At 40.1% G+C, this 22,673-nt stretch overlaps 1 protein-coding gene and 1 long non-coding RNA gene across 2 annotated transcripts in view; one reads left to right on the top strand and one right to left on the bottom strand.

Annotated features, from left to right (window-relative positions):
• The first annotated feature begins 653 nt into the window (after window positions 1-653).
• LOC107315221 overlaps window positions 654-22,673 on the top strand; it is a 46,429-nt gene continuing 24,409 nt past the window's right edge. Inside the window, exons 1-6 of the long non-coding RNA XR_001555819.2 lie at window positions 654-1,459; window positions 1,914-2,071; window positions 12,594-12,790; window positions 19,201-19,402; window positions 20,005-20,125; window positions 21,193-21,310. This is a non-coding gene — a long non-coding RNA (uncharacterized LOC107315221). The remainder of the gene's footprint in view (window positions 1,460-1,913; window positions 2,072-12,593; window positions 12,791-19,200; window positions 19,403-20,004; window positions 20,126-21,192; window positions 21,311-22,673) is intronic.
• Window positions 18,173-21,199, bottom strand: BDKRB1 (bradykinin receptor B1). Its single transcript, XM_015865337.2, has 2 exons — window positions 20,373-21,199; window positions 18,173-19,890 (listed from the first exon to the last, which is right to left on the bottom strand). Exon 2 carries the CDS (start codon window positions 19,876-19,878, stop codon window positions 18,790-18,792), a length of 1,089 nt encoding a protein of 362 aa, XP_015720823.1. The 5' UTR covers window positions 19,879-19,890; window positions 20,373-21,199; the 3' UTR covers window positions 18,173-18,789.

Below are 22,673 nucleotides of genomic sequence, written 5' to 3'. Positions count from 1 at the left end.
GCTAATTATATTTAGGCCATTATTTATATGGCACTAAATGTGTATATTTTCACTTATTAAAATACTAAAGGCCTGAATGCAAATAGGTGGTCCTGGTAAATATGTTTAATGGTTAAAAAAAAACAAAACAAAACACAAATTTGTAAAAGTACCTAAATAAATACACTAATTTGTTCCTTGAGTTGGTTTTCTCTACCCGAATCAAAATAATACAGCAAAAATTATCCCCAGATATCAAAAATAATGCCAATGCTTTTTAATCTACCTGGCTACACAGCTGTGTAATTAGTAACTCCTTCAGGCTCCTGGTACAATGCCCTGTTTGAGTGCTTAGTTGCAGCTTTCTTAAAAGACTCTAGAAAGGCTGGATACTCAAATCCTGGTAGCAGTGCAGTGTTCCTACTACATTTTGCAATCCTATTATAGCTTAAAAACTAAAATGGTAAAAATCCAAGAAGCATGGATGGTTATTTGGTGAAAGAGAAACTTTACATTTAAGAAGAAAATTGAGTCCTAGTCAATGCAGGTCCTCCTTTAGCAATCTCAAAGAGATGCTGCCCTAGTGGAGGTCAGCCCTTAAATGAGGTATAGAAGAGGTGGAGTCAAGCTCTACCCCTTCCAGGAGCACAGCTGAATTACCCTCACCTGTGCTCCCACAGCTGACCCAACACTTGCCTCAGCTGATTAAACAGAGGTTCAGGCTGTGATTACCAATTTCCCATACGCTATGAAAACTCCTCATTTGCAGCCAGTGCTCCCCAAGATTTTTGGGTCTCATCTGACACTTGTAAGAAAACAATTATGTAAAATCTTCTACCGAATTTAAAGCTGCTGTAGTTTAAGTTTGCATCTGTAAAGCTTGTATCCACCTTGTTAGAGCATAAGGCTTGATTTTGCTTGAATGAGCTCTGGGGAGATCACATGGAATGGCACAAGATGGAAATGCAACTCAAGGAGAATATCAGAGAAGATCTATTTCTCTTTATGACTGCAAGACAGTCTCCTAATATCTCAGAATCTGTCCCAGGAGCAGAGGCTAAGATGCCACGGTCTATGGCACTTCAGCTAGCTGAGAATTTATGGGAAGCCAACAGTGTGCCACCAACCGGGTGCAACGTGAGCTGGAGTCCTTGAACTGCATTTGCTGATTGACAATGAGCCCAGCTGAAGTGTTAGTTATTTACTTTCTTCATAGTGATTTTTTTTTTTGTTTGTTTTGTGCTATTAAGTGATGTTTTTTTTTCCCTGCTGTAGCAGAAATGCTGAGCACAGCCTGAACCAGTGATTGAGCACCTGGTGGGAAGGCAGGGCCAACTCTGGGGGAGCTCAGTGCGTGCAGTGTGGATGAGTGACTGAAAGGGGTAAAGCCAGTATTAAACCTTTCTCAGACTTCATTTAAGGGCTGGCAGTGGAAGCAAGGGTATCTTGCTGGAGATCCTTATGTACCTGAGGCCTTCTGGTAAGCAGCTTCTTTCTTTTATTTCTATGCTTGTGGATGTTGCATTTGAGCAGCTCCTCACTTGCTGCAGCCTAGGACTTTATTACCCTGCTATTATTGCTGTGCTTTCCGTCACATTATAGGTTTCAATTAGTTGATTCATATCTCTAGCAAAAAGTGTTTCAAACCACCTGGTATTATGATAGATAGACTGTGTGAACTGTATAAAAGTGCTTTTTTTGTTTGTGGCCGTTCTCATTTCAGAGCTATTCTAGATCAGAGTGACTAGATGAACACAGAATTTATTGGGGGTCAGCAATGAAATATCTATTGTTTATCAGGAAAGGAAATGGTTTAAGCTTCTTAGTTGCTTGTAATTAGAATTTCTGAGATAGTTAAATGCAGTGTAATTTTGTTCCTTAACTCAGTTATATATTTCATTGTTTGCCTTGCTGTTGATTTCATTCTTTACTAGGAGCTTGAGCACTGAATTTGAGTATTACAGGCCGGGATCGTCAGGCTTCAGGAGAGAAAAAAGCAACCTTGTTTTTAAGGATATGGACTGCCCTGTGTCCTTCATGACAGCACTCAACAGAATGAAGACTGCGTCCAGTGTCACTCATGGGCGCTAAGGTAAAATGTGCAACAAAAGTTAGCAGGTCGCAGCTGTATCAATAAGAGAGCTTTAATTTCACCACTTGGCAGTTCTTTGGTATTGAAAACTTGCAGGTGATTCTATCAACTCCATTAATCTCGCAACACTTTTTTCTTCTTCTGTTAACTTAGGCTCAAAATGCTTTTTACTTCATACAACACAGTCTGAGAGATTTGTGTAAGTGAAAGGAGTTGTGAGCAGGAGGCATTTTGACAGTACCATGCTATTTATTCTAACAACTGCTGTTTGTGTGCAAATGGTGGGTCAGGGGATATAAAAGGGTGAGGGATTGGTGGGCTGAAGTGGATGGTGGACAATGAAAGGAAAAACTGAGAACAGCAGGGTGTGCCATAGCAGCGTTTGTAAGCTGATGGCTAAGTTTATCTTTTGGTGTGAACAGTAATTCTCAGATCTGGCTCCATCACTGCTGATGGAAAGCCAAACAGCACGTGGACCTGGCAGTGGCAGCTAAGTGTGGCTGTGTGACAGATGTTTGTACAAACACTTGGTGCTGTGAGCAGAAGGCTAATAGAAAATCAAAACAGCAGTACAGGAGGATGGAAAAAGTAGTGCTCAGTTGTATAAACAGGTTACTTATACAGATCCCAGTTATTAGGAAATGCAGTTCCTGGTACCATTTATCTCTTCAGTAATGTTTAACAGATCTGAAATGTTTCCTGTAATTACTCAATAAAATGAAATGTTTTACAGCTTTTATGGCGTGCTTCTGTGTACTTGGTGCCAAAAGTATCTTCAAGAGCACTAAAGGTATTTATTTTAAGCATGAGACCTTCAGTCACGCTCTTGAATTCCATTTTCTCATTGCTTATTAGAGCTATTTAGTACTTTCTTGTAGTGACATATACTATTTTTGTTCTTTTCCATGTCACTTCTGACTCTGAGTGCTTTCTTTCCTGAGTAATCAGCAGGCCAAATTCAGCAGATATAAATGGGGGTGGAGCAATTATACCAAGTTCACTGAGCGATTTCTCCCCCTTCATGTCTGAGTTTCATTCAGACCACTCAGAATTACCATCTCAGGGCACTGTTTTGTATTTTTACTGTTTCCTAAGAGCAGCAATTTAGTACCATGTAGCAACTTTTTTTTCATAGACCAGTGCTGATGCCCCTGTGACTAAATTCTTTGCTTACACGATGTATTTTGACAATTCATTAAAAGAAAAAATGACCTCCAAGTTTGAAAAGATTCACTGATGTGAGAATATAAACTGGGCGCTGTCTCTTTGAAATATCCCAGGGACAGTGCAGAAATAACAGGAGGCAATTACGAAGGAGCGCGTCCCACTGCATTAACCATTAATGCCTCTACGTTTTTGCCTGAAGCCTCTCGTATCATTTAATGTGAAGATCCGCACTGACGCTGAGAGAGGAGGTTTTCAGATGTGATTTTCATCATAACCATCTTTATTTTGTTGTCCTCAGACTGATTTTTTGTTTTGCCTTTTTTTTTTTCTTCTGATGCTGCTTCTTATTAAACAAGAACAGGTTTAAACAGAGGTTTGGGAAGATTCAGGAAAGACCAGTAAGGATAATGGATAAAGATGAGCAGTATTTTTAATACTGCCACCCTGAGACTTGCTGATAAGTGCTCTTTTGTCCAAATTACTTGATCAGCAGAGCAGTTAACCAAAGGGCATTTGCTTGAATTTAAACTTGCAATGTGAATGGAAGAAATGAACAGCAGATTCATGGGATTAATTTCGAAATAACATGGAAAATGGTTTCTTTGTTTTCCTACACAATTTAGGAGCGGATATTCAGAGTCCTGCCGGTGTTTCTGAGTGTCAGTTCTTCATACCTGTTGCTTGCACAAATCTATTTCTGCAGCAAAATTCATACTGGATAGGTAAAGGATAATAAACCCAGTATATGCCCAAACAAAGGCTCCTTTGCTGAGGAGGAAAGCTGTGGATGTATGTGTCCTTCCCTCCTTGAGTCTCAGGCTAGGGTCTCCAGTGAGAGGGACTCCAGAGGAATGCAGTTCTATCACTGTGTTGCTGTGGACATGTTGCTGCAGCCAGTCTGGTGATGGCCCTGCTGGGTGGTGTGTGTTGACTTTTGGCCTCAAGAGCAGAAGCTGTGCCTTTAGAACCACACATCTGTACAGTGCTTTTGGGGAGGTGGCAGGACAGCCAGCGGGTGGCCTGTGTGTACCTTCCTGCTTGTATCTTCTGTGTTCTCAGCAAAAATGAGAAAAGAAAAACAAAAAAACTGTTTCCCAATTTATAACAAGGGTGAAGTAAGACTTTGAGGAGAACTAAAGGAGAAGACTCCTTCAAATTCTTTACTGCTGGAAAATTGAAGAGGCCACTTAGTGTAAGACAATGAACTGGGAGTGTTTGACAGACTACAACCAGTCTGCAGGGGAACTTCCACATGGCTGAACCTGTGTTTGTTTTGCCGTAAGCTGTTTCATTCTTCAGACTGCTTTTCTATGTAAGATCAAGTGCTAGACTTCAAGCAGCAATAAATCACATTCGAGACAAGTTTCCAAATCTTGAATTTCATTGCAGTGTTTTTATAAATGTCAGCTACCACTATAGAGCAAAAAAAAATTGATTGAAATGTGTTTTCAGAACATTCACATCAAAACCAGCAGCTCTGTTGTCTTCTGTGGATAGAACTTCATCCCAGGCAGCAGTTCTGTATAGAAACTAACTGTACAGAGGGCAGTGCAAAAGCTCTACCAGCCCAGGACAGAAGGTGTTGGACAATGGCTATCAAGACCCATACCTGATGCTGAATGCAATCTTGGGTACTGCTGTGTGCACCTACTGCAAGGCAAGTTTAAGTCCCTACAAATGACAGTGACAGTCACAGCAAGTTAAGATGCATGTAGAAGACTGACAGATGTTGCTCTTTCTGCAGTGAATAAGGAAAACATTTCCTGAAGGTTAGCAATAATTTCCTCATCTTCAAAAGGGAAGATTTTCAGCTCTTTGTAATGAAATGCTGGAGTTGAGTCTTCTAATCAAACTGGTAGGAAATACTGCACATGAAGAAGTTAGTACTGTGGGAGAGAATAACCCTTTATGGTATTAGCTGCAGTTGTTCACAGAGCCCATGGAATATCACAGAGAATTAAGCAGTGCTGTTTTACAAGTCACCTACAGCTGAAATGATGCATTTTTATATGGCAAACACTACATTAACTACCAACGATACGTTAGGTCCTGCTTCAACAGAGAAAGCAATTAAAGCCTCATTTAGAAAGGGTAATGTGCATCTATGTGGGCTAGCAAAGAGTAATGATAATTACATTGTGTTGCAGTGTCAAAAATACTTCCATACATTTTTTATGGTAAAGCAGATCTATAAGAAAAAAATTGAAGGTATTTAGTCAGATACCTTGAATGGTGATGATGCAGTGTCACGTTAACTTTGTTGATCGGATGTTTCAGTGTGGTATGTTTTAGTTGCGTGACTACCTCTCAAATGGTGTAATGCTGCTAAAAAGCATTTGTGGTTTCCAGTAGTAAACTGGAATGTCAGGATGTGGTTTCCAGTAGTAAACTGAGTTCCTTGAAGTGGACACTCATAGAAGATGGTGGTAATGGGTTGAGGAAAGATAACTTTAATTCAGCAGCTTTCGGTTGAACCAGAGAGTGACCCTTAAAGACGTATTCCAGAAACTCCAGCTTCTGCAAGATCAGTTACATTTGTATCATCTTTCATTCTCTGGAAGGAATTTCAGGCAGTTCGCATTCCTTTAAGCAGACTGTTTATGAGCACTTGTAACTGTTGTAATCTGTCTTGCCATTATTAACTTGCTCCTCAGCACCTGGAAGAGCTGCTTTCTATTTTGCCTGAATCTCCTCTTGTGCTGGGTTAACTGAAACTGCTGTGTTGGTGAAACGATGTGGTGTAGCTTAGATACCACTTGTACTACTAGTGCAAGTGGTCTGACTGGCAGATTTTACCAGTAATAGAAAGGACAGACAAGCACAGCCTCGAAAACATTAAAACATGTACAGAGCTTTGCTTTACTTGCAGTCGTGCATTTTATATGCTGTAGCCATTTTACACAGTTACAAAATAAAGCTTTCAGGTGTCTGAAAGGCTTGACAGTGAGTAATCTTGCACCACAATTAGATCCAGCAGAACAGTGAGGGAAAGGTGAGCTGAAGTTAGTCATGCATGTACTTTAGCTATTCCTATAATGATGGAGGAGGTGTGTGAGTGCTTGCTTGAAAAGACATTTCAAATTCTATACAAATAGCAGATTCACAGCAAACGTGGAGTGTAACATATAACGTAAGGACAGCTTAAAGAAACAGCAATTCGTTCTCTCAGATACAAGACTTTATGAAAATAAACTGTTAGATTATAATTGCCATTCAGCTTAATGTTTGACTGTATTTATAAACCCATTGCAATTTTCTCTGGCAGCAAATTGATAGAGATGAAAACACTATTGCAGTGAGTTCAGCAGGAACCAAACCCCAAACCTTCTGGTAAAGCAGTAATTCTGTTCTACCAGGAGAGGCTGCTCAGCAGCTGCTGAGGAAGGGAAAACCTCACTGGGCTGCATCTTGTGTGCTCACATGTGCCCCTGATTTCAGACAGCCTGACTGAAAGGTTCCTGCCTCTATGTGCCTGTGTGTGTTTGTGTGCATGCTTTCCCCATGCTCCAGGCGAGGCTGTGGAACACCACCATAAAGCAGTGTTTCACTCGGTGGCGATGGGCCACCCCTCTTACAGTGCCATATGTCTGTTTATTGCTATTTTTTTTCCACTTCTTTCTTTGTGACCTGAACTGCTTAAATTCTTAGGCCAAGTGAAGCAATGCTGCCTTTCTTCTCAGCAGTGGCGCAACGAGATGGAGTGCTGTGTCCAGTTCTAGGCTCCCCAGTTCAAGAAAGGATTGATTTAATAGAATGAATCCAGCACCAGGTGTGCTACAATGATTAATAGAATAGAGCATCTCCCATATGAGGGAAGAGTGATAAAGGTGGAGCTGTCTGGCATGGAGTAGAGATGGCCTGGGGGGATGCCGTCAGTGTGTACAAATACCGGATGGGAAAGGATGAAGATGAGCCAGGCTCCTCTCACTGGTGCCCAATGGCAGAACAAGAGGCAATGGACAAAAATGATAATCCTTGAAATCCCATTGGAATGTAAGAAAACACTTTTTATTTTATTTTTTGTTATTTTTATATTTATTTATGTATTTATTTATTACTGTGAGAGTGGTCAGCCACTAGAACAGTCTACCTAGAGTGGTTCTGGAGCCTCTATCTTTGGAGATGCCTGGAGCCTCACAGGACATGGTCCTCTGCAGCCTGCTGCATCTGGTTCTGCGTGAGCTGAGGTGTTGGAACAGGGTGATCTCAGGATATTTCTCTCAAATGAATGGTTCTCCATCTCTGAGCTCTCTTCCTAAGTGCACACTGTTTGGAAATCATCTCCGCTCAGTTACAATATTTTCATAAAACAGGATGTTGAAACCTTGGAAAATTATGAACATTGCATCTAATGGTGTTTTCTTCATCTTTATTGGTGAACGGGGGAAATGCTTTGGAAATATTGAGACTAAACAGTTGTATATATTTACTTCATATAAAGTGTACATTTAGCAATGGTTGTGCAAAACAGTTTAGGATACCACAGAATTCTGTGCAAACATCCTTAGGAGCCTGTTCAGCTGCTTACAGACCTTTTTACCTCTCTCTTTTGGCAAGAGCATTTCCGAATATGCATCTGCAGAAAGGAAGGGCGTGCATTGTTTCTTGTTACCATGTCATCTAGCATGTATCCCTATTAGTTCTTAGTCCTTCTGGCTCCTGTCTCATGCCCCTGCTCTTTCTGATCCTCTCTGTCTCGTCTCTTGAGATCTCAGATTCACATATGTTTTAAAAGACACTGTTCCACCATGGTTCAATTGTGATGTGCTGATGTTGTCCCTGAAGCATCGCAGATGTTGGTTAGGAATGATATGTACTCCTTTTCCAAGGAGTTGTCAGCATTGTCACTTCACCCCTGGGAAGGCAACAATATCCTCAGCTACTCGGAATTCATTCAACCCACCTTGCATCACTTGGTTAGTTCTCTACTTTATGTCAAATGACGCTTTGTTTGCACAGAACAGTATTACGAGGGTTGCTCTGAAAGTAATGCCTCCTATTTTATTATGTTGGCCCATGACATCAGAGGCAGATGGTGGTGGTATGGCAGTAGAGGCTGAACCTTCCCACCATTATTTGATTATGTTTTGCAAGGTGTGCCATTGAATTCCTCCAAGCAGAAAAAGGTTGCACTCGTTAACATTCAACAATGTTTGCTGAATGCTTCTGGAGACCAAACAGTGCATGTGAGCAGAGTGAGATGGTGGAGGGTGCATTTCAGCTGTGGTGACAGTGGATTACTCACACTGGTGCAGACTATTACAAGCATGACATGCAGGCTCTCGTTTGTGGCTGGTGGAAATGCATAACTAATGGTGGTGGCCATGTTGATAAATAGCATTTTGTCACTGGGAACTTGCTCTATCAGGCAGTGTTATTTTGCTCCTTGTGTCTGTAGTTTTCATGGAAATAAATAGGAGGCATTGCTTTCAGAATGACCTTACATTCATTGACTTCTGCATCTGTGGGAAGAAATAGTAATGCTGAGGATCTCTGGACATCCACAAGTCTTAGGTGAATGTGTTTTCCTGGTATGTGAGAAAGCCTTAATAGGCCATTTGTAGAATTGAAAAGTATCAGGCTGGTAAGAAACTACCTGTGAGCACCTGTAGTGCACCTTGCTTTGCATCACAGACTTCTATTTTGAATTTTGGTGTCTGAGTTTTGATAGAACTCTGCTCTCTTTTCATGGGCCAAAAGTTTCTCAGGAAGCAGAAAAAAAAAATTAAAAGAGGACAATGCACATGTTTTAGGAGGGCAGAATTGGAGTGCAGATGTTTATGTCTGGTGTACTAGGTCAAGTCCTCCAGAACAATTAAAATAACCAAAATAGATTGAAACAGGAAAGGAGTTGCAATAGCCAGAGAAAAAGAACGCTAATCTCTTTTGTCTACTTTTAAAGAGGAAATATAAGTATTGTACTTCCCTGGTGTGCTTCCATGGGTCCCCAACAAATGACATTTTACTTTAACCCCTACCTTTTAGGAAAACTTTGTTTTGCTCTTCAATCCTTCCTCAAATGAAATGAGAGATGGGCATGCAGGCAGCTTTCTTGACTTCTCTGACAAAGGCTGTTTAACCATGTGGGTAATTTTAGGAACTGTGTAATGCTTCTGTGTTTTTTCCTAGTCAAGGTAATCAAGGAGAATAAAGTTATTTAATGTTTGGAACGTGTCAGGGAGTCTTGGCTTCATCTGGCCATTGCAGAATCCTGCTTCTGGTCCCTTCATTTTGCTGCTTAAGTGCAATTTCCTTCCATTTTTCTTTCAAGTGCATTAACTGTAATGGCATCTTCCACATGCAATGTATTGGTGGTTTCACCCCTGGGATAGGTGTTTCTGTTGATGATGTTCGTTAGTAAATGTGTAGCTAGGGACCTGGCCTTCCTTGTGGCGTTATCATGCATCGTGCAAATACCATCTAATCTAAAATGTCAGAGTTGCTGCCGTGACAGCCTGTGTGCTGTGCCTTGTACAAAGGTGTGCAAGGAACTGGGATTGGATGAGGAAGCTATGTGAACATTACTGCACAGTTTAATTCAGTGAATACTTTTACTGTGCAGTGCTGATATTAGGGGGGTCTGGGCTGTGGGAGAGGCATGGCTCAGTTCCCACAGCCTTCCCTGTAAGGAGCGTGCATGCAGTGGCTGTGCACACAGTATGTCTCTAGCTTGTCAGTTCACATAGGTCAAAACCGATGCAAATCAAAGCTTCTTACAGAGCTTGGCAGCAATGGTTCAGGCTTCAAGAGACCTGCTGTGATATATTTTGTAATTGTTATATGTTATAAATGACAGTTATTTAATTATAGTTACATAAAATACAGCTGTAACTAATAATGGTGTGGAAAAATTAACAATTTATGAAGCCCATATTGATTCACCAATTGTTTTTGCTAGTAGATATTTCCCTCATCTGCTCCAAGAAGACCAATGAGGTGATCTGAATTCTAGATGTTGATATGAAACTGTTGTGTCCAAATATGTAAGAAGCTCTGTAAACTTCATTAGTCTTCGTGAGAGATGCTTGGCAAGGAGCGCAGTACGCTGCATGCAACAGCAAGCATAGTATGAGACAACCTCTCCTTGAGACTGAAGATGCATTGAAAAAGCCGCTCATCAACATTAATATTGTAATTGCTCAGGGTAACAGCTGCTGGTGGAATTCTGCTGAGGGTGCTGCGAGTTGCAGTGCAGCACTGCATGTACAGCTGCCACTTTCTTTATTATTCTGTTGGGAAGGTCTCCTCTGGGTTGGTTTGTGCTTCTATAAAAATAGACTGAAACTTTGAATTAATTTGCATATCTCTAGGCATGGGGGGGATACAGAGGTCCCCTCAGTGCAGCCAAGCAGATGGCTTGCCACATTCTAGCAGAAGGGTCCAACTGAACCACAGAGGCAGAGCAGCTTCAGGGGGTGCTACCAACTCAGCATAGCCTGGTCCTCTGGAGAAAAGCAGACATCTTTCTTTTGGTGTATCCCTACCACCCCCTGCAATCTCAGCCAACAAATCTTTGTTTTGTATGTACCTTTGTATGTAATTTTCTTCCTATGTCAAAAAAGTTTTTTTAATGCCATAGTTGGCTCATTCACTTAGGGTAGTACAGAAGCAAATTTGAGTAAGCTGCGTACTAAAATGCATCTCAAAAACACCTTCCACATTAATGATATTTACAGTTTTACAATAAGATGTCTGGGAAAAGGGAAGCCATTTAATTACTTGACTCACTGTAGTGCATTTTATAAAGGTATAACATGCAACTCAGAAACATCCTGCAATTAAACAGTAAGAAATGATTTTTCTGTCTTTAATATCTTTAAAGATCTTTTTCTAGGATCTGTTGGTGGGTTTTAGATTTTTTTCACTCAACTTTCACTCATGTTTCTTGGAATAGTTCCTTTTTTCTTTTTCTGTAACATAGTGTTATGGAATGAGCTTATTGCTAATTCTCTGTTATTAACGTATTAACCTCACTCTAAGTGGGACTGACAATATCAGAACACCTACGTCAGTACAGAAGTTTCTCTTCATATAGTGGTAGCCATAGGCAAACAAATGTATATCCCAATTGGTTTGTGTGACACAAGTGCAGAAAAGCCATCTTAAGTGTGTAGGAAGAGGTGTTTAATGAGGAATTGAATCAGGTGGGGGTCACCATCCTGGAGGGTTTCAATTTCAAGGAAAATATGAATGACGCATTATGCGGCATGGTCTAGAGCAGTCACACTTGGTGGATTTATGTTTGGTCTAGATTATTTTAGCTGTCTTTCCAACCTTAATAATTCTGATTTTAAAAAAGAGAGGTGTATTTTCTGTTCCATTGCATTTTTCTTGTCCAGTTGGCTCCTGTCCCATGGCTCTCTGCAGCCTATGTATTTCACTGTGAAACTGCAGTGCCTCAGCTGCTCAGCTTGTTCCCACCACTGCTGGCTGTTCCTGGGGCTCTAACTGTAAGATAGGAAAGAGGTTTGGGGTTTGGACAGAGGGGCACTGTGGAAGGGCATCATCTGCTACTGCAGGCTGCCTCCCACAGTGACCAGGGACTGCAGGTATATCTCCTGCAGCATGGCTGGATACAGTATTGTCCAACACACCAGAGAAGAATGTATTGAAGTGGAAAAGGAAATGTTTCACTGAAATTGGCGTACAGGGTCATTCTGCTAATATTAGCCTTGAAGGGTTAGGACTTGAAAAAAGATCAAAGAATCCAGTGCACGAAGGGAGCAGTGTTTCGTATCGCTATCCCTAAATTCTGGGATGTTATCCCAAAATAACCCATCCAGACCCTTTGCCCATCAGAATAAACAGGATGGGCTGTGCAAAATGCCTGGAAATGAAGCGGAGCTCAGGGGAGAGAAGTCAGGCAGGAAGAGCAGTGGAGGTGCAGAATCACATCTAATTTTACTCCAATGAAACCAAGGCGTTGGCTTACATGACTGTTTTTGCACGGATTGCCCTTCTAATGTGATCAGTGGTGCTTTTGTGTACTTCCTTAGGAAATCGTGTGCTCTTTCGAGCACTTTTTATTAGTTTGATAATGTACGGTGTACTTGAGGGGTATTTGATTGTTTTTACTCCAGTGTGAATGATTAGATTATTTTGGTTTTATTTCTAGGCATTGTAATACACCTGTGAAATTTTAAAAACTCATGTTATTGATTATTACTTCAAAGTTAATAGTGGCAGCAGTGACCTTCTCTGTACAGTGTTTGGTCAAGGGTCAGCTCTGTTGCAAATCCAGGTTGCATGTAAAGCTCATAGAGAGGCTGTCATTAGATTCCTATTATCAGCACACTGAATCTGACCTCACTGTGAGGGCTTGGCTCGGTGTTCTACCTGCTTCTATTTCTTTCAGACTCATAGAATCATAGAACATTTGAGCTGGAAGGAACCCATAAGGATCATCAAGTCCAGGATCTACACAGGGCCACCCAAAAATAAAGCCATATGCCTGAGCATTGTCCGGACACTTCTTGAACTTCTGCAAGTTCTGTGCCATCACCACTGCCCTGGGGAGCCTGTTCCACGGCTGACCATCCTATGATGAAGAAGGTAAAGGGCAAAAGGGGTCTCTAAGCAGCATACATGCAGCAGGTAAGGTGAACTATTTCCACCTGAAAGGTTCCTGAGAAGCTTCTGGAAACCAGGACACTCAGATGTCCACTTTTAAAAGGCTATCTTAGAACTAATTACAGAAACTAAGGATTTCTCCCCAGTGAAACTAAATATCTGTAGCTGAGGTGAAAATCAAAATTGTTTACTGTGAAGGTTTTTTCTCAATACTAAGGTTGTTGTCAAAGATATTCACATTTCCAAGGCATGAGTGTGGAGCTGTTTGAGAGACACAATAGCACTGTTGCAAAAAGCCAGAAGGCTGGCTGAGTATGGCTGGGATCTGCATGTGTATGTTATGGTTTTGGGAAGCTGAGTTGCTGATTGTGCAATTGGTATTTAGACCACTAGCATCTTCCCTTGGGCCACTAAGGTGATTGTACTGGATAGGTCTGAGAAATGATACTAAGCTGTGGTGTGAATAAGGTCATGTGTACAAGGCGAGTGTGTGTCTTTAATGCATCAATGAGCACCTGAATGCTACTCTTGATCTGCAGTGACAACTTAGCCAAGAATTGCCTTGAGCTTTAGGATGTGTAAAGCTTCAGTTCCAATATGCACATCTAAAAGTCATTTGATAAAAGAAAAACTTTTTCTTTTTCTGGAACTTGCTTCTGGTAGGTATTTTCCCATTAGTTTGAATTACTTTCTCTCTTTTTTTTTATTATCAAAACACAAAGAGCACCCCTAGGACTGGCTGTAGGGATTTTGCTACTGGTGATAAATGGTGCACTACATATGTTCCAAGTTTATCTCGTTCATCTTTGCTATGGTTACTTCCTCCTTCTGCTAATATGGTGAGGATAACCTCTTCTATGATAGACAGCTGCCAGTGGCTGTTATTACTTAAAAGCCGTAAAGTGGCTGCCAAAAAAAAGCAGGATATTCCTTTTCCTTCAAAACACCATCAAGAATAAAGTTTGCCTGGTAATGTATTTTATGGCGTTACGCAAAGCAGTTTTTCTGCACTTGTAGAAGTCTGTATTTAGCCAATCCAGTGCTGCTTTGCAGAAAAGAAAGAGGAAAAACTGTGTTAAACATTATAGCAGCCTCTCACAAATAAACTGAGTTCTTCCAGTAGAGTAGGATATTTGTAAGGCTTTAATTCCCATCAGACACATTGTCACGCATTGTCTGGCTGCCACTTGCCACACCAGGCAGTTTTTATGTTCTTGCTGTGTGTGACTTACTGGCATCCATGCTGGGAACCAGGTATGCAACCAGCAGATAAGAGCTGAGCAGTATTGTCAAGAGGCCTTGCTCAGAGTTTCTTGTAAGATGGACAGGTTTTCATAAACTAGACAACCTGGGATTTACAGTTTTCTTGCTTTTCCTCTTTTAAAAGAAAAAAAATATCTCCGTTGCCTGTTAGTTGAATTTAATATTAAATTTTGGCTTTCTTTTGCATGTCACTTTTGTAAAAACTGATTGTAATGGGAATCTCACTTCATCATAATCTATCAAGCAAAAGAGCACATAACCAATCTATGTCACTTCCACAGCATGCATGCACCAGCAGTTTTGTCATTTGAGAGGGATCTTTGTCAGAACCTTAATAGCTAAAATGCATTGCAGAAAATAATAAAATGCAGAAAGATCTCTCACTTATTATGTTGTCTTCATACTAATAGAAAAATGATTGTAATTTGAAAATTGTGGAGTGATACGGAGACTCAGAGTCACTATCTCTGTTCAGGGCTGATCCTTCACCTGGTACAATTAAGTACATCTCCATCAAATTTGATTCAGTATGATGTACATTAGGTGAGGTTTCAGCTTCTGCCATCATAGTAAAATCCTGTTCTTTGGATGTGAAATGTTTGACAAATGTTTGAGGATACAGAAGAAATATTGCTATGTATCCACTTAGTGCTAAAGGATGAGCATTTCTTTCTCTGTGTGCATATTTGTCCATACATAAAAGGTGCTGTGATAATTTGAAGAGTCTTTTTCAGGCTTACAGCTCATCTTTTTGATTCAGCGTTGTGTGATGGATGTAAGGCTTATCTCTTCCTGTGGAGAATGAGGGTGACTTGTTTCATTCCTAATGTGCAGCTGGGGATTTGCCCTGCAGTAGTTGAAACAGGTGAACAGCAATACACGAAACCAAACATGAACTTTGCCATGTGTGAATTACTTCCCAGAGGAGAATGTCTCTCCAAGGTGTAGCTATAGATTAGGGTCTCAATGGAGAATAAGCCTTAGATCCTGTAAGAAAGTACAACCAGCAGACAGTGAAGGTTTTGCCAGAACAAACTTGGACTGCGCAAGATGGCAAGTGGATTTCTTGATCCGTTGCCTTCTTTCTTATACTACTCGGTGCAATCAGCCTCAGTTATGCCTTAAACATAGAAAGTTTTGAATTCATTGATCTCTTTTTACTGGTTTTCATTATGTCACTGCTTGGTGGCACAAGAGAATTCTTCTGTCTGTGACAACAACACAGCCAAAGTAGTTTGTGTGGGTGAGACATTCCTGCTCTGCTTGAACCTGAGAAGCAGAGCTCTCGAGCACACCTTTTGTTTTTTGCTGTTGCTGCCCATGGATTTTTGGCCCTGAGGGGCAGTTGAATCTGTTCATGCTTCATAGATAACATGAAACTCCAGAATAGGTGTAATCAAATATTGGCTCCTTGTGAGCATTCACAGTGTGAATTCATTCAGCAAGGCATATCCATTTTTTTGCAACAGCAATGAAAAAGATGGAGGACATGTTTACTCCTTCCCTGAAGCAGAATTTTGCTCATATTTTCAGCAGCTCACTGTGAAAGGTATCTGTAAGGCAGTGTGTTCCAAAGAAGACATAATACTTATGAATAAATGGATCCATAACTATTCTCTACCATAGAGGATCATATTAGTTGAAAGGGGTTTCTTTTATATGTTCCTAGGGAAGGAGAAGCCAGGCATCTAGTAGGCTGTGAAAAACACTCATGATTTGACTCTTAGGCATGTGAGAAATAACAGGATCAGCAATAAGCAGGAACTATTGAAAATCTGAAGAATAAACCAGGTAAAACACTAGAATGACAAGGATGACTCCTCAGGTGGGCTTCTTTTTCCTTCAAGCTTCAAATTCCCTTAGAGTAAAATAAACTGTAATTGTATAGTTCAGCCTAGGGGCTGTGTTTACAGCTTTTCTCTACATGCCCTGAATTGATAGAGTGGGATTTTTGGGGGGGAATTTCCAATTCTTCTGTTCACCTAGTGGATCTAAAGCCCTATCTTACTCTTCTATGGCAAAGTTGTTTTGACCCTTCATTGCCAGTGACCAAGAGTGGTTTCTACTGTTTGTGAGGCATCATACTGTGCTACAAAGAAGGATGTTCTATCCTACTCTGACACTGATGACTATTTTCTTCCGAATTCCTATTAGTTTAGTTCTTCTAATGTTTTCAGTTCTGATTATTAGACCCATTTGTCTCTGTACAATCTCACTGTGACAAATTGTTCAATTTAATTGAATGCGTCTTCAAAGACTTATTTCTGTAAAGTTCATGGTAAGCTATGTGCTATCAATCTCCTAGGTGGTATTTAATATACAAGACATGATAATTTAGTTTTTTGAGCATACACTTTAATTATGTTGAGTGTTCTCTCCCACATAAAGCATACTGACACAGAGCTAAATCAGAAGTGGCTAAGTTGCGATGTTAGAAAGTCAAACCTTAGTCATGTAGGAGTACTATAACAGACAAGATAACAGACTATAGTTAACTGGACAAGAGTTAGAGATGTTGAGATATTTTTCCCTTTTAATGTTTCCCATGCACTTTTTTCATATTTCAGCTGAAAAAAAAAAAAAAAAAGAATCTGGGAGTTTAGTTTATTTGAACTTAAGGCTTCAGATGGCAATCTGTGAAACAAATGTTGTGCAGTATTTTAAGATAGACTGACCATGCCACCCTGATATCATCTGATCTTAGAAGCTATGCAGGGTCAAGCCAGGTTAGTACTTCATCTCCATCAAAAGAGGGGGGGCAGGAGGGTGAGGCTTTTCACCCTCTGCTCTGCCCTTGTGAGGCCCCAGGTGGAGTACAGTGTCCAGTCCTGCGGCCCCCAGTACAGAAAGGATGCAGAGCTGTTGGAGTGGATCCAGAGAAAGGCTATGTAGAGGATCAGAGGGCTCAAGCACCTCTTCTATGAAGAAAGGCTGAGAGAGTAGGGCTTGTTTAGCTTGGAAAAGTAAGGGCACTGGGGAGGCCTCACTGTAGCTTTCCAGTACAGGGGGAGGGGAGCTTCTAAGCAGGAAGAGCAACTTTTTACATGGTCTGTTAGCGATAGGATAAGGGCAAATGGCTATAAGATAAAAGATGGGAAATTTAAGTGCTGGTGGATGAAAAGCTGGGCCCCCAGTACAGGAAGGATGTGGAGATCCTAGTTTGAAACTAGATGATCACTGTGGTCCTTTCCTTCCCAGGCCATTCTATGATTCTGTGACTCACCAGACTTCACATACTGTTGCTGTTACAAATATCTAGCTGAAAATTCTTAGAAAAAAAGCCTGTCACAGAGCGAGAAAAGTGAATGGAGTTATGAATAATTCTTCCTCCCTCATTGCCTAATCCACCCTCAGCTCTTAACTCGTTGCAGGAAGACAAACTTTTAACTCACCAAAAAGCTTTCAACATTCAAACTCAAAAAGTTTGAAGAAATCATTAAAAAAACGAGCACTAATCTTTTTGGAATGTTGAATGGTTAGATTTTTATAATAAGAGATTAATTCCATATTAAAAACAGAAACGCTGTTACAGCATGTGAAAGACTGAACAGAACTTACACTAAACTAAGTAAAATGTCATACAAGTGAAGTGCTTATGTGCCCCTTTCTGTACTCGGTGTCCTTCTGGCTGAACCAAATTCTGTACTGAAACATCTCCTTCCAGTGTCTGCACACACAAGTATTTTCACAGATATGGGAAGAGATATCTCGGTTACATCAACTTGTTTTATTGTTGTGCCTGTGATGGAAAAGTTTCCTTCTTATCTCCTGCTTGGTACATTATTTTTATATCATTATTACTATTACTGCTACAATTAGAGTTAATGTTATAGTAGTTGAAAGGTTTTTTATTGCGGAAATATGCATTTCCTCCTGTCCAAAGGAATAAGGAAAAGGACAAGGTTATAGTAAAGTGGGATATTATGTGGGTATTGATTCATAAAAATATAAGTATGAACTCAAGGATTTGCCATAGATGGAAAAATATTTCAAAACTATACAGTGTCAATGGTCATCTCTTCATATACAGAAAAAAAGAATCCTTGCCTACTTGAAGAGTGGTTGCATAACATGGTGCTGGATCAAAAAAAAAAAGTGCAGTTTTGAGGATGATACTGGACTTTTATTACAGTTCATGTGCATTTCCTTTGTGCTACATTTTATATACAATATTTTTGCAACAAATGCATTTTAAATGAACAGTTCTTCAAATTTTCAATACATTACACTGAAAATACAACCCATTTAAAGTACTGATAAAAATAGCTGAGTCTGTTCTGTAATTGCTCAAATGCAGCTATCAGCCGAAATTTAAGCTCATAATTGCTCTGTAATATTGGTTGTAACTCTTTGCATAGTGTTTCTGGTGGTACAATAGCTGTTACCATAGATACAATATAATAAATTATTCAATCAATTTATAGCATTTTGTAAAGAAAACAGACTTCTGATACTTTGTCAAAGAAATTTTCTTTCCAGTCTCTGATAACTGATGAGACAAGTTAGATCATTTGGTATAAAATTCAGGTGTCACACGTTATACGTTTGGATGGTAACACAGAAAAGGAGAAGCAAACCCAGGGACAAATAAACAGTAAAGTGACTTAACTTAATAAATAATTAACTTATTCTGAGAATGCTGAAACAATGCAACTCCTGTTCCTTTTTAATGCAATTAAAAATAAGTTGTAATATCAAAATTAAGATGGAACTGAGAATCACGAAGTTAAACTACTCTTGAGTGGAAACAAATTGAAATATGAAAGCTTTTCTTGGAAGGATACTTGGCTCAAAAAACGCCCACAGCAGAAAAACTGTGAAAAAACTTCTAAAGCTTTTTGCCTGAAATATTTCCCAGCAAAGACATAAATTATTGGGTTAATGCAGCTGCTGGTGAGAGCCAGAGTAGAACTAAACTGTTCACCAAAATTGAGAAAATCCTCCCAGAAACAGCCTTGTATCAGTTTCATCTGGAATAATATATCAAGGAATGTAACAAGATGGTAAGGAGTCCAGCACACAAGAAACATCAATACCACTAAGAAGATCGACCTTGCGGCCTTTGTGTCTCTGAGGTCCTTGCAACACTTTGTCCTGAATGCTCTTTGTTCTTTTGTGTGTTCCTGTAGGGAGCGAATGGTATGGAAATTGAAGACGATTATTACTGTTGATGGCACTGCAAACCCCACTATGTTGAATATCAGACGATTAGCCATTGTCCATGATGGGGTGGGGAAGTCTAAAACACATGCAGAGATATTCAACTCAGGAAGGTGTTTCACATTCCGAAACATAAAGGTTGGGACGCTGAGAAGAATCCCAAAGATCCAGGTGAGCAAGCAGATCCCTTTGGCTGTAGCTTTAGTACGTATTCTTCTGTGTGTCAAGGTATGAACAAAAGTCAAATAGCGATCCAGACTGACTGCTACTAGCAAGTAAATGCTCGTGTACATGTTTAGGTGGATGGATGCGCTGGCACTACGACAAAGAAAATTTCCAAATGGCCAGTTATACTCATTTCGGATGTTCTCTGCCCAGAAAGGGAGACATACCAGGAAAATAAGATCAGCAACAGCTAGGTTCACAAGATAGGTTTCAGATATCTTCAGGGGGCTCTTGTGCATTAAGTAAACAAAGAGAACTAATAGATTTCCAAGAATTCCAGTAATACAGACGATGTCGATACACTTAGGTACTAAGTAGTACACGATTTCCCACCAGTTATCCAAGTCTGGGCAAGCAGTTGAGTTGCTCTTGTTTTCACTCTGGTTTGAGTAGGGAATGCTCAGTAGAGGAGTTTCAGTCATTTTTAAAAGGTTCTGTAATTAACAGGAGACATTTTTGAAGTAAGAGAAAAGAACCGCAAAATGAAGGCATAAAATTCTAAATGTTGTCTGTTATCAGTGATGTAACAAACATTTTAATTTTTTCAGATTTCTCCAGTGCCCCGACACTGCCTTGTATGAACACAGAACTCCAGATGCCTTGTTGACAGAAAATGCAGTTCATTTGCAGTTGCTTAATTCATTTCTCTTTCAAAGGCAATTTTCTTCTGTAAGTACCATAAAGTATTTAGTGCTAATGGACAATTAGCCAAAGTAATGACTTTCAGTTAATGTATGTCCTTAATACATTTCAAGTACTTTTACGGATTAGAAGACTTAATCCTGATCTTCAGAGTTTAGCTGAGCAGTGTAAGAGAACGTTTTACTAGTCTGCGCACATTAGAACTGAGAGCACAAGATAAAAGCATCTGAAATACTTTTCACCTACCTAAGACATTAAAAACAGATAGACATACCTTATTCTCGTCTTTCCAGGCAGTTTAGGTGAAGTTTTAAATCCAGGAAGAACTGACAAGCAGCAGTTCAGTGATTACGGAGGGAATTCAGACTCATCAGCGCGTGAGACTGAGCACTGTCTGAGTCTTTTGTTAGCCGTGCGCGTTATGTATGATGTTACTATTTGGAAGAACGCCACTGTGTTTTTTTTTAAGCTTTCCAAATGTCAGCTGGGGTAATTTTCAAGGCATCTGAGATATTTCATTCTCGTTGTGAAATTCTTGAAAAAGTCAAGCTATATGCCTTGACTTTTACGTGAACATAATTAAAGGTCTCAAGTGCAGGTCAATGGCAATTAATAGTTCCTTTGTATGAATAACAATGTCAGCAACAATGGTAATTTTATCAACAGCTCCAAACCTGTCTCTCAGTGCCAATGCAATCAAAGACAAACTTTCTCTGAGGTTTTTGCTGTGAGAACTCTTTCCTGTCCAGCTGGTGTAGGGAAGATGATATCGCATGTGTGGTGGGCCATGCCAAGGAGTTGGGATTAGAGCAGAAGAGGGAGGTATTTGGGGAAGGTAGCTGAAACCTGGAATCACTGAACCTTTCCACCATTTTTGAAAACCAATGTCATTTGCACACCACTATAGCTATATAATGCGTGAATCTCTGTGAACATTACTTCTCAGGATTGTGACTGTATTTTTTCAGACATGCAAAATGCAATCTGCATTTTGTTTCATTACATAAGACTTCATAGACTGAGACTAATTGTCTATAAACCTAAGTTCTTCATTTTAATTGCCCTCTAATCTGACGTTTTTTTTGACATCTCAGTCAAACTTTTTATTTTGGTGAAGAATTTTTTTGAACAAACAACGTAAAGGATCCTAATAACCTGCAGGAGGCCAGTCTTTAAATATCTCATCCCAGACTGAGTCACTGAGTCACTAAGGTAAGTGCAATGGAAGAGTAGATCTTCGTCATAAGCTTTCCATAACTTCCTCTTTGCTTACGCTACTGGATTTGTGTTGAAGTAATTTTTCATGAAGAACATTTGAGCAATAACAAGAAGTTTGGAATTCAGCCTTGCTCAGACATAGATTTGCTAAGAGGAGCCAACATCCACATTTTCTTACAGATGTCAAATATCAGATGGTGGCTATGTCTAAAAAGTAAATGGTAAAAAATGCGAACTTACTGAAATCATTTCAAAATAGGATCAAAACCTCAGTTTTCAAGCCCAACTCTTCTTTGTTAATCTTGCTTCTAATTTTCTATTCTTTATTTTCATTCTTAAAACTTGTTTTCAGCAACGAATAATCAAAATTACAATTCTATGCATTTCATGTAGATTGTAAAATGAATAGCATTGAATATCAGTGTTGCTCTTAAACATCTTAGAATCTTAGGTTGAGTTCCTGACTTCTCCACAGAGTACCTACACAAACAGCAATCTTATCCTATCCAAAACAAGTGTCAGCTGCTTGGACTAACTCCTTATAAGACTGTTAATTTTGTTTTCCAGGTAGAGACAATAATCCATTTGAAAAAAAAGGCAGTAAAAAGTTCATCACTATTCCTGCCCATAGCTGCCCAGAGCTGTGCCAGTCATAGGCTGGGTAGAGTGGCTGGAGAGAGCAGCTCAGCAAGAGGGACCTAGGGTACTTTGACAGCGCTAAGCACAGACCAGCAGTGTGCTATGGCAGGCAAGAGGCCAAACTGCACTGAGGGATGCATTATGCACGGCCAAGTGGTCAAAAGAGGTGGCTGTCAGCTATATTTAGCATTAGTGTGGCTTGACGTTGCATGTGGTGTTGCAGACCTAGGCTCCAAAGGCTAAAAAGATTGTTAAAGTCCTTGGAAGTGTCCAGTGGAGGGCAGCAAAGGTGTGACAGTGAAAGGCATGCCCTGTCAAGAGGGGCTGAGGGCGCTGGAAAAGAGGAAGCTGAGAGGAGACCTTGTTGTTCCCTGAGGATAAGAAGCAGGAGGTGCCTGGCTCTGATCCTGGAACTGATAGAAAGGGTGGGAATGGCACAGAGCATAGAACATTAGGAAAAATTTCTGTGCTGTGAATGTGATCAAACATTGGCATAGGCTTCCTAGGCAGTGCCCCATGCCTGTCAGTTGTGAAGGGGCATTTAGGCAATGCTTTAGCTTTAGGTTACCCTTGAAGTTGACAGGTAGTTGGACTTCACAGTTTTTGAAGGTCCCTTCCATTTGAACTATTCTGTTAAAATTTCAGCTGGGTTTTCATACAGTCGCTGTTCCTCTGTTTTTACTTTGTTACCTGCATAACAGGTATATGCCAGTAGTAG

The sequence above is a fragment of the Coturnix japonica genome, chromosome 5 (assembly GCF_001577835.2).
Source record: "Coturnix japonica isolate 7356 chromosome 5, Coturnix japonica 2.1, whole genome shotgun sequence".
NCBI lineage: Eukaryota > Metazoa > Chordata > Aves > Galliformes > Phasianidae > Coturnix > Coturnix japonica.
Note: the sequence above shows the minus strand (reverse complement) of the source record. Positions and strands in the feature narration are given on the sequence as shown.

Bases quoted from the DNA above. Each gene is read 5' to 3' on its own strand.
- BDKRB1 (XM_015865337.2), bottom strand. From the start codon at position 19,878: ATGACTGAAACTCCTCTACTGAGCATTCCCTACTCAAACCAGAGTGAA.